At 40.1% G+C, this 11,972-nt stretch overlaps 1 protein-coding gene across 1 annotated transcript; it reads left to right on the top strand.

Moving 5' to 3' along the window:
• Positions 1-10,877: 10,877 nt before the first annotated feature.
• LOC119646321 (lectizyme-like) lies at positions 10,878-11,772 on the top strand. Its single transcript, XM_038046745.1, has one exon. The coding sequence runs from the start codon at positions 10,878-10,880 to the stop codon at positions 11,676-11,678; it is 801 nt and encodes a 266-aa protein (XP_037902673.1). The 3' UTR covers positions 11,679-11,772.
• The last annotated feature ends 200 nt before the right edge of the window (positions 11,773-11,972 follow it).

The raw sequence follows: 11,972 nt of genomic DNA, 5'->3' as shown, positions 1-11,972 counted from the left end.
ACAAATGAAAGGAATAACATTTTTTGATTTTTTCTCACAACAGTAAATTTTTTTTTGTTCCAGCATAGCAACGTTATGTTGGCAATTTCTTCCTGGATGTTGGTCTTCAAATCTTGAAGGTTTCTGGGTTTGTTCACATAAACACCGGATTTTAAAATATCACAAAGAAAAAATCACAAGGCACCAAATCGGGAGAGGGAGCCAGCCACTTCAAATCACCCCTTGTTGAGTTTGTTGATGATTGTTGATTCTCTTGAAGTGTATTCCGTTTCACCAATAATTCCAGCTAACGGAATTAGATACTACACTGTGACTGTAGGTGAAGGTAAACGCTTTTTGATGCAATTTTCGAGTATGATGTTCCATACCGTGGGCTACAATACTACGAAATGTCATGATTCTCGGATGAATTTAAGAGGGGGGGGGGGGGGCTTTACTGTAAAGTTGCAAAATATACTAATATAATTATTAGGGTAGATATCGATAAGTAGAGTTTCCAAGGCTTCCGGGTCACACAGAGGGTGGCAGCTTCGTTATTTTGCAAAAATTTTCTTAAATTTGATGATGTGTACCCTGCCTCGCTGGGTACTGCGACGAGCGAGGCATTTTCATATTGCGCCCCAACGCCGCCAGCTATATCCTTCTACCCTTGGTGTTATTTTTTTTATTCTCCATGAAATTTGATTCATGGAGTGTCAGTAAAGAGTGTATTCTCAGGAATAAAGACCCAATTTTCAATATTTAAGTTGAACAAGCTGTAAATAAGTCAATTCAACTCTGCAGAGCTTACACGGAGAAACATTTGATTAGGAAGTACGAAATACAGATTTCAGATCCGAAAAGCCCTTTTTGTTCAGTGACGAGCGGGTGAGAGGTGCATTTCCTTATATGCAACATATTTCTCTTTCGATTACTTAACCTCCTTCGTAACCTTATTTTCCTTTCTAGAGTGCCCTATTTTCCATCTAGACATTCTCATTTAAAAAAACAATTCCAAAATGATGATTTTTATTTTGCCAGTTTTGAATATATCGAAAAACTTCTAACATTTGTACAAAACGTTATTTTCCCTTTGTCATTGTTGCTTATACATAATTCTAAATCATGCTGCACCTGACTAAAGCGAAATGCGTGTATGCACATTAAATTTGGCGTTGTAGTGAAGCCTGTTTGAGATATTCAAATTGTGAAAAAGGTCGAGGCAACTTTTGTTATTGTTCCAGCCGTTGAATTTTCAGTTTAAGGTCGAGGGCGTAATGGGCAGCAATGGAAAAGTGAACCAGGGTTCGTTCATGCTCAGCAAGCGGTTGAGTATCAATTCAGTTCAGTAGGAAAATAGGTACCTTCCTGTGGAACTTCAGCCCTTTATTTTGGCCGGTCATTTACTGAGTAATCTGCGGAGGAGTTCGAATCCCCCGTCTCCATTCAAGTTGCCCGTAGTGGGCGTGGTGGCACTGCAGGAAGTCGTGGAACTCTTCGAATTGGTAACTGGCATGATTATAGTCTTATTAATTATCGTCGTGTGCAGGAAGGTTTAGATCGAGGAACTTCAAACATCCCGGTTTTACGACAAGGTCCAACAGTTTGACATCCCAAAAGGCTGTCTGGCATCATGGCCTGTGCCATCACTCCACCTGAGGCGGGATCCGCAAAACCTTCGTTTTCTTTTTCTACCATAGATATTGCCCTACTTTCCATATTGGCTTATCCTCACCTATACGAATTAAGCGACCCATCCATCTGCCTATTGATTCGAACTTTTTCCACAATCAGACGGTGATTGTATCGCTCATAAATTTCTCTCGAACGTAGCCAAGAGTTCTCAATTTGCTAAGAAGATACAAAGAAGTCAAATTTCCGAAAGGTACATGCGGATTGACAAGATTATTGTTGTACAGCAAGAGCTTTGATACTATGGTGAGATGTTTCAAGCGGAAGAATTTTTGTAAGCTGAAATAGGCTCTGCTAGCTGCCAAAAACTGTGCGCAAATTTTATGGTTGTAGCTGTTGTTTGTTGTGATTTTCAACACTAGTTAAGGGTTATCGACGGTTTCAAAATTTTTCTTGTTATTTTTATTGTTCTGATTTGACCACTGCTATGTGATACTTTTGGTTCTTTGGTTTTTAGGGCTGATGTTGACACCATGTATTTCGCTTTGCCTTCATTAATGTGTGGTCTCCCGCCTGCTGGATCTGGATGAATTATTTATTTATTCATTTAATGACGACAATACAATGATAATGAATTCTTTCTGTTGTCATAGGCTGCCATAAAGTCGATGAAAAGATTGTGTAACTGACGGCTATATTCAAATAATTTTTTCGTTGCTTACTGCACAGAAAAGATCTTTAATGAAGCCTTTTTGGTGTGGGTCGATGATGTTCCGGGTGTATCGAGCTATCGGGCGAAGCAAGATAGTAGAGCATATCTTGTAGATGGTACTCAGCAACGCTATTCCTGTATAATCGCTGCACTGCCTGACATCCCCTTTTTATGTATGGGCCAGATAATGCCTGGCTGCTAGTCGCCAGGTATTAATTCGCTGTCCCAGTTGGTGTAGTTGGTCGCCTTCCTATTTAACCAGTTCGGTTGTTATTCCATCGGCTCTTGGCGACTTACGGTTTTTAAATTGTACCGACTGTTTCTTTCATGCCAGGTTATGGCCGCATTTGTCTATCGTCTTCAGTTAGCTAGACATCCAACTCGCCGATATTTTGGCCGTTGAACAAAATACTCAACCCATTGCTCCAATATACCCTTACGATCAGAAATCAGATTATACTCTTGGTCTCGAGAGGATATACACTTAGGTGTATAAGGCTTCATCCTATTGACTTGTTGGTAAAACTGCATTGCCTGGTGCGGTTGGTGCCTGCACTTCTCGAGTTCGCAGATCTGTTGGTTATCATTGTTCTGTGTGTAAAGTTGTTTCTTGACTCGACGGAGTTCGCGATAAGTCTCTCCGCATGTCCGCGAGAGTGAGCATTGAGCATTACTTGGTATACAATATTTTTCCGTGTTGTTGCTAGTTTACATTCATCGTCGAACCATCCCAACGTTTCTTTTTGTGACTAGGGCCAAAAAGGTTTGTGATGACGTTCTTTAGGCGGTTATGAAGATCCTTTGTTGGTGCTCTCTCTTCAGCACCTCTATTAACTGCGGTTATTGCGGTTAATTGCGTTCCATTTCACCCTCTAAGGTGTTATGGAGAGCTTACTTGTTAATGATCTCAGTATTCACTCTCAGTAGATTGTTAGAGGGGATTCTAGGTGGTGCAGTAATTCGAGCCTGGAGCAGTATGCCAAAAAGATGGTGATCCAAGTCTATATTGACTACTCTATATGCTCTAACATTCGTGAATGCTGAGAGATGGCGGCGGTCAATCAACACGTGGCCGAGTTGGTTAAAATGGACCGGTGTGGAGGATGTTTGTTTGTGGACTGCTGATAATGGTAGAAGTTCCCCTGAATACGTCTTATCAAAGATGCATTCTTATCTGAATATTTTCGTCTGTTCAAAAATTAGCGAATGTAAAACTCACTTATTCAACACATATCGACCCCAATTGGCGTGAGCAATGTCTCCAATCCACTGACCTCATAACATAATTCTTACTGAAGCTGCTCAGTTGTTAATTCACTTCCTTCCTAAGTGCATACAACAACATGCTGGCTCTCTCCTCCTTAAGAATGAGAATTACAACGTGCACTTAAATCCTTTACATGCAATCCTCACATTCGTAAACAAAAACAGCAGCAGAAAGGCATCTCAAACTACTTGACACGATGGTAAGCTTAATCCAACCCGCACTCGAGGATCGTAATTGCAATAGGTACAGAGTATAGGATTCCCGCCCAATGGATTTCTAAGTTCCGGTAGTAATTCGTGTCAAGCCTTAAACGAACGGTTTCCACTCCAAACTTCCCAAGCTCCCGTGCTTCCACTCCTATCTCTGGACAGTTAAAACTGTTATCGATAGACCGAAAGAAGGATAAGATGGTGAGCATGGACGACGAGGCTTCTGTAATAGCGTAATATCTTGTAAAGTACAATATACACTCGTTGTGTGCAATCGAGGTTGTGCAACTTGCCATTGTGATAAATTATTCCGCTGCGGAGTAGTTGTGCTTCACGGCAAACTACTGTTGTTGTGGCAAGAAATAAAAATCTCCTTGTGTTTTTCGAAACCATCTCTAATCCAATGTTGCCTTCCAGGATCTGGAATGGGGAGTCAATGTTTGAACTCATTCTTGTAAAAACTCACTTAGAGCTCTTTGGTATCGAACGGCTATTGTGAACATTCACGAAGGTTCGATTGCTTTCAGAGAGCAGTGATCCTACTTAAATGGTAACTTATTATTTGTTGTTCGTAAGGATACCAGAGATGAGTTCTCTGATAAGAATAGTCTTGATGAAAGCGGTGCTATTCCAACCATCGTGCATACTATATGCTTATTTTCAGATATATAGTGCATACTAATGTGACTTGCATGTTTTAACACTATTGTTGCGAGATACTTAATGTGAACACTTTGAGAATGGATACTTCTGAGGTCCTTCACTTTATCGCTTGCTGGGGTGACGTTATGTTGTATCTAACAAGATGCGATTGACATCAATCGATTTTGAGTATGAAAAGGAATGTGGCCTGGATCAAACCAGTAAATTGATTTGTTGAATATTTAAACGCAAATTCAAGCTATGCACAGTAGTATAGAATGTGGGGGCCACAGCAGGGCCCTCGTTCGCGTTCACCACTCTTTACTTCTCTCTAGTAGCCTCCTTTATCAAGCACTTGTTTCTTGTTATTCTTTTGCTTGGTAAAGCTCGGCTCCGACTAAGTGGCTCGTTCTTTTCAAATCAGATGCGGATCTCTACTTATGATACTATGGATGCACCAGTGTGGTACGACAACGACAAGACGACAATTGCTTCGCAATCGGATTTTATGGGGGCACTACGCAGAGAATATTACTCTTAGAATTTCAAATTATGGAAGTCCGAAGGAGCCAATGCCATAGAAAAGCGGATTAGTCGCGTGTTTGCACTTTCAAGTTCGAAATAAGTGCTCACTAAAAGTGAATGTAAACTGCTTCGATTCGTGATGGAAAATCGTCGAGAGAAGCAAATTCAAGACAATGGAAATCTCAGCAGAAGGCAGTCATGTATAACTAAAAGATTAGGTGAGGGGTTGTCTGGGAGAAACAAAGGGAAAATATTGACAATTGATTCTCTGGGTATATTTCGACTTTGTGACGGTAGTGGAATTGAGGGGTTATTGTCATATCTGCAACGAATTGTTTGCTCTTAATTAGGACGAAGTACAAATAAGTTTATTACGCTCGTTTTTCAATGTTGATAAACACCGAAATTTTGCTCCTGATTCCTTGATGACTTCTTAGGGCATGATCAGTGACCTTAATTAATATTGGCAAGAAATCGTAATATTCATTGACATTGGTAAGGTTATAGGTCCATTTTAAGACTTATTGCTCGGTGGAAGTTAACTGAATAAATTCATAAATGAAGTGAATACTGCCAAATACACTTATTTATTCTAAACTCAGGAACTGGGATTTAGTATACCTGTGGAAATACCTTTGGTGTACCCCCCTTTATTGCCAATTAATCAAAATTATTTCAAAAGCGAATTGCTGTCTGTTTGACTATCTTCTTTATGTGGGAGATTCTTACCGGTTGAAGCCTTAACAAGTCGGGAAACCGGAAGCTGGACGCTTCAGGTATGAAAGGTTTTATGTACTTCTTTTATAAAGACATTTGAGTGTGCATTTGTCCCATTAGTACGTAGCACGTAATATATGCATATATTATGTGAGAGTATCCACATTCAAGTGATATTGACATTTAAAATCTTGAATTTGCAAAGAGGCGACAACTTCGACCTATAATAACTTTGTTAGTAATGGAGCGATTTCCAAGAAACTTGATAGGATCATGCTCTTTATTATAGCCTACATCGTTTCGTGGTGCTAGGATGTGGGGGGGGGGGGGGGAGCTGTGCAGCCAATTATAAAAATTATAGTAATATACTATTATTAACTTTATTTGAAGAGATATTGGTATAGAGGCTAGGTACCATATTGTGGCAGCCTCTTGATTTTTTCAGATATTTCGGTTGGGTAGTTTCTGACAATGGGTCCGTTAAAGAAATGATCACTTTCAACCCCCCGCACTCTCCCCCTTTCTAACAGATTTCAAAACTAGCTTCGGAAAGTACTAACCGAGGCCTTTCATTTGATACCCCACCTGACTATATTTGATGAAAAATAAATGTACACCCCCCTTTTGCATGTATGGAGACTCCCCCTTAAATTCGACGTAGAATTATGTAACTTTCTGTATGCGTGAGCAATTTCTAAGAAATATTTTTCCAGGATGTCTTGCTCTGGGCTACGTGCCCTTCCTCTTGGCAGAGTCTTCAAACCATAGCTTGGGAAGATGACTATTCTAATCCAAAGAACTTCAGGCAAATCAGCCCAACATAATTTTCGCTGAAATGTCTGGAGAGACTGGTTGAACGTCACATTCGCGAAAAGGCGCTAAAATCGCATCCGCTAAATGAAAACCAACATGCTTGCCAACGTGGAAAGTTCTGTGAGACTGCTCTTCATTTTTTTTTTTTCAAAGATAGAAGATGCAACTCTGAAGGGTGAGTACGTGATGGGGGGTGTTCGTGGACATTGAAGAGGCTTTTGACTGTGCTCCCTTTCAAAAGCTCTGAGATGCCGCCAGAGAGCACGCTAATAAAGTCGATCTACGCTATGCTAACGCGCAGATTGTTGTGTGCTGAAGTGGGTGTTGATCGCTACTTAACAACATAAGCGACGAAAGGCTGCCCTCAAGAAGGTGTGCTATCGCCACTTCTGTGGAGTATGTTGATCAACTCACTACTATGCGAACTGCAAAATATACCAATACACTTTCAAGGTTATGCGGATGCCGTGGCTGTACTGGCTGTTGGTCGAGATCTCGGAGTGGTATTAGTTACAAAAAGGAGGAAACTGAATGGTATTTACCTTCCAGAGATGAGGGGTACAACCCTTCAACTCTCCGAAGAAGTGAAATATCTGGGAGTTATTCTAGACAAGAAGCTTCTTTGGAACAAACATGCAAAGGTAAACATGATACGAGCTCTCACAGCTTATGGGCTGTGTAGGCGGACCTTTGCCTCAGGTAGTAATGTGGATATATGTTGCTATCATTAGGCCGATGTTCGATGTGGTGGGTTAAGGTGAAACAGAAGAGTTTTCGCTGTAAACTAGCCACACTGCAAAGAACTATGTGTCTGGGTATCACCGGTGGTATGAGCACCACATCCGACGCAGGTCTGAATGCATTAATCAATTTGCAGCCCTTGGATTTGTTTATTCAAAGCACTGCGATGAAAGCAGCTTACAGGCTAATTCGATTCGAAAGCATTGGAAGAGTCATTGGGAGAACTGAATCTAGGTTTCGCAATGCTTTCCGATTTTCAGATCCCCATACATCTGTTTGGTAGAGGATATGATGATGGTTCTGGAGCAGGAGTCTACCTCGCGAATAAAAACGAGAAATGGGCTTTACCTTTGGGACAATACACAACGGTCTTTCAGGCTAAAATGTACGCGATCCTAGGGGCGGCAACCTGAATGATTGACGAACGATTGAAGTGCAGGCACATTGCAATCTGTAGCAATAGTTAAGCTGCATTGAGGGCGTTGAGTAGTACTTTGATCACTTCAAAAATCGTTCAGGAATGTAGAAACCGATTGAATTCTGTTTCTAGATTCAATACAGTGGATTTACTCTGGGTACCTGGTCATTGTGATGTAGAGGGAAATGAAATCTCGGATGCCTTAGCAAAAGAGGCTTAAACTTTCCCCATGCCCGAACCAGAACCAGCAAACAAACATACTACAAAGTTTATTCTGTCGAAAAGCAGGAAAACTTGCACAAGTATTGTGGGTGGGTGAAAGGACATAATTCACTAGCTGGACATATGATCAGAATAGGAATTATCCAAGATGATACTTCTCCATCCTGTAATGAGTAGGCTTGTAGCAGCTTAGAGACGTTGAGCGGTATCTCATAAAAGAATGCATTCAGTAATATCTAGTATTCCTTTTTTTTACACCTTTTAACTTTCACAATTACTCCTCTTCATAATTCGCTTCGCGTCCTTCCTTTATGTATAACATCTAGCATTTCAAATAATTAATTCTACCAATTTTTAAAACAACCTAACAATTGGTAGCTTTCCCCTAAATTTAAGAACACAATTGCATTTGAATAATTCTAAATTTTATTTTTTAATAATTTTGAAATGGTGCAAGCGAAAATTGACTGCGTCAATCGTTCGTTAATCCTTGTAAGCCTGTCCATATTACATATTATTGGATGCAGTCAGGCGGTTGATCGTTATTAGGAAGATTTTGCATGCCGCATACACATACATACAATGCAATTGGGCGCAGTTATTGTTTTTGCAGTGTTGACGTGGATTTTGAAGTTCAAGGTCGAGGTCGGCGAAACCAGCATTAGCGGGACCAGCTGATAAGATGAACAGCTTATCAGATGCAGGGAGATCAATTTTGGGTTTGAAAGAAAAGGAAGTGCTGTGATCGTTGAGTATCAACTTTCAGTCAGAACTGTCGCAATTATGGAAAATTTTAGGAAATTTTTAGTGGCGAAGAAATGTAAACTTAAAAATAGTTTTCGTTCCGATGCTTGTAGTCCTTCTAAAAAAAAATAAAACTAGGTAGTTTCTCCTACTACAATATATTTCAATAGTTTGTATATACGTATTTCGAGAGCTTAAGTACTTAAGCTTAAGCTTACTGAGAAAGAAAGTAAGTAGTAAGTATATTGTAATAGGAGAAGCTTCCTAGTCTTATTTTTAAATGGTAAACTATTTCCTTCAAACTCAATTCCCGGAATGCATTTAAAATTCCAGCTCAGGATTGCAAACCGTTTACAGCCCTTAAGAGAGAGACTGGATTTCGACATACAAATGGAGCGTCCTTTCACATATGCAAATCTGTGGGCCCAGGTAGCATAATTTCTGCTCTTGCAATAGAGAGAATAAATACCCTGGGTCTACATACTCCATATTCTTTATATTCTAATTACCTGGCATGATGTCAAGGTCGTATTTTCACTGGAAAAATCGAGGAACTCGAAAGGGCCTTTTGGAAAAAGCGCGTTGATATTTGCGCTCTACAAGAAACCCGATGGCTTGGTGCCAAAAGCTGCCACATAGAATGTGCCCCCGGTAGCTCACACACCCAATACGATGTTGGCATTGCTATCTCAAAGGGTTTTCGTGATGCCGTTTATGAGGTGGAATAATTGGAAAGCTGGCGAATGAAGCTCACCATCATATCAGCTGATCGCACTATTCACTTCTTCACCGCGATGCATCACAGACAGGTCAACCTAATGTCGGGAAAGATGCCTTCCAACAACTTCTCGATGCAAAGACCGGTAGTGCCTGCTGATGACTATATCAATATTGCGGGCAACGTTAAATGTCATTTGGGTGAAAAGGCAGACGCCAACAGGTGCCAGGGGGAAAGGGTTTAGAGCACACAATGCGGCGAACGTATAGTCGATCTTGCGGGCACTCATTACCTTGTCCTTGTGAATACATAGTTTATCAAACGATTGTCTCATCTTCCTATATTTTATAGTGAGAACAATAAAGCGCAAACAACTATATTCTCAGAAGACGCCGACATTTCACCACCACCACTGACTGCGAAGCGGTTTCCTATGAAACCATCGCACTTCAACATCGGCCATTGATCGCCGTCTTGCGAATGAAGCCAACAATAAAACAGCGTGAGGAACGCACTAGCCCCCCGCGCATTAAATAGTGGTGATTTCGTAAGAAGAAAGAAGAAATCATCTCACTTACGTGATTACCAATCATTATTAATGTGGAAGAATCGTGGAACCAAGTTAAAAACACTAGTAGATCGGTTTATAGGGCATATATGGTATATACTCCTGTGTCGCCGCTTAACTGCAGACGACCAGAAAGGTAAATCCATGGAGATTGTTTCCAGTAAAAATGATTCCTCGTTCGTTGTGATTTGCATCGCGGTAACACAGCATGAAATAGATCCGTTATTGATCATGGGGAACGTTAGGAAGAGAAAAGAGAGCAGAGTAGTTGTGTTCAGCAGAAACTTTAGGTTGGGTTATCTAAATTCTGCCCACTCTATCAGGGGTGAAAATGCAGCTGGGATAAACAGTCCAGTATTTAATAGTGTTTCTCGACTGCAAGCTAAATTGGATTCATATCCATGAGAAACGTGAGAAATCCTACAGGTTGCTCTGGTGCTGGGACTATTATTGCTATGACTTCGTGAATTTCACGAGACGGGTTCACTGGATCTAAACGGTGATAATAAAACCAATTTATGTGCGTGCATCATCTGATCGCCGAGACTGGGCTTTGCTGAAAGTTATTCGAGCTGTTTCATATTGGTGGATTACTGTTTCGTTAAGAGTTGACCTGAAAATCATAAGAATCTTACTAACTCGAGTATATCCAACTATTTGTTTCAGAGTATTAGTTGTGAAGGTCTTTATTTGAAGTGGATAGCAAAGTTATCGATAGGATTATTTTCAAGTATCTAATCTAACAATGATTTTGACCTTGTCCCAAAAGTTTATAAATAACGAGATTTTAATAATTGTCTAACTAGGTCAATTCTAAATTTAAGAACTGCAAATTTCAAGTAGATACTTCAAATCAGCACGCTCATTTTTGCTGGTGTGATAATACAGAGGAGATATTGCCTATTATCAACAAAATGAAATTTTGTATAAATATCAATCCATCTTCTGCAGATTTTTAGTATTCGCCACAATGAAGGTATTTACAGTAGTAGTTTTGATATCAATAAGCATCGTTTCTGGAGGTAGAGTCCATATAGGACTTCCATTATTTGAACAATCTCTGTTTCCTGGACGGATAGTCGGCGGCACTGAAGCGCCACGTAATGCTGCCCCCTACATCGTATCCTTGCAGAAAAATGGCCGTCATTTCTGTGGAGGATCCATTATTGCAGACTCTATTGTCTTAACAGCGGCACATTGTATGATCTACCCCGAATTCAACGTTGTTGCTGGTCTTCATAATCTCAAGGATGCTGATGCACAAATTCGTACAGCTGTCAGGTATACTAAGAACGAACATTATGCTGGTGGTGTCAATCCGAACGATGTAGCGCTGGTTTTCCTGGATAAACCGTTGAGTTTTAGTGAAACTATTCAAAAAGTTGATCTGCCAATTCCTGATACCATTCCTTTGAAAGCTGCAGAACTTTTTGGATGGGGAAGTACTTCCGATACGATGTTTCAATCAATGCCAATGGATTTGCAGACAGTGCTTGTGCCAGTTCTTAATTATAGTAAATGTGAGAAAGCGTTGGGAGGACCTGGAGCTACCCCGCTTGCAGAAACTAATGTCTGCACAGGACCACTGACCGGAGGTATCTCAGCATGTAGTGGAGATTCTGGTGGACCGCTTGTGCAAAAGGAAAATGAGAAATCGGTCGTAATTGGAATTGTTTCTTGGGGATATTTTCCATGTGGAACTATAGGCGCTCCATCAGTGTACACTCGTGTATCTGCTTTTGTGTCGTGGATATTGGAAAATATCAAATAATGAGGTCTACTGCTGCAATGTACATTAAACATTCACAAGCAGGTCCTCATTTTTTATTTAGCAGGCACTGATAGAAAGTTAGGAAATAAACAGTAGATACGACTAAGTTTTTTTTGTAAATACAGAACTGAACGCAGATAAATAATAAAATTGTTCTAAATAAATAATATTATAAGTAAAGTTCTGAAGTGTTCTTTTCAATATAAATAGAGAACTGAAAAACAGAAAATTTCGATATTTGTCTCTACAATGTGAATTACAACTAAAAATGTAAATAGATATGTATATGAAATA

Source organism: Hermetia illucens, chromosome 1 (assembly GCF_905115235.1).
Source record: "Hermetia illucens chromosome 1, iHerIll2.2.curated.20191125, whole genome shotgun sequence".
NCBI classification, from domain to species: Eukaryota; Metazoa; Arthropoda; class Insecta; order Diptera; family Stratiomyidae; genus Hermetia; species Hermetia illucens.
The sequence above is the reverse complement of the archived record's forward strand: the minus strand, read 5'-3'. Positions and strand labels throughout refer to the sequence as shown.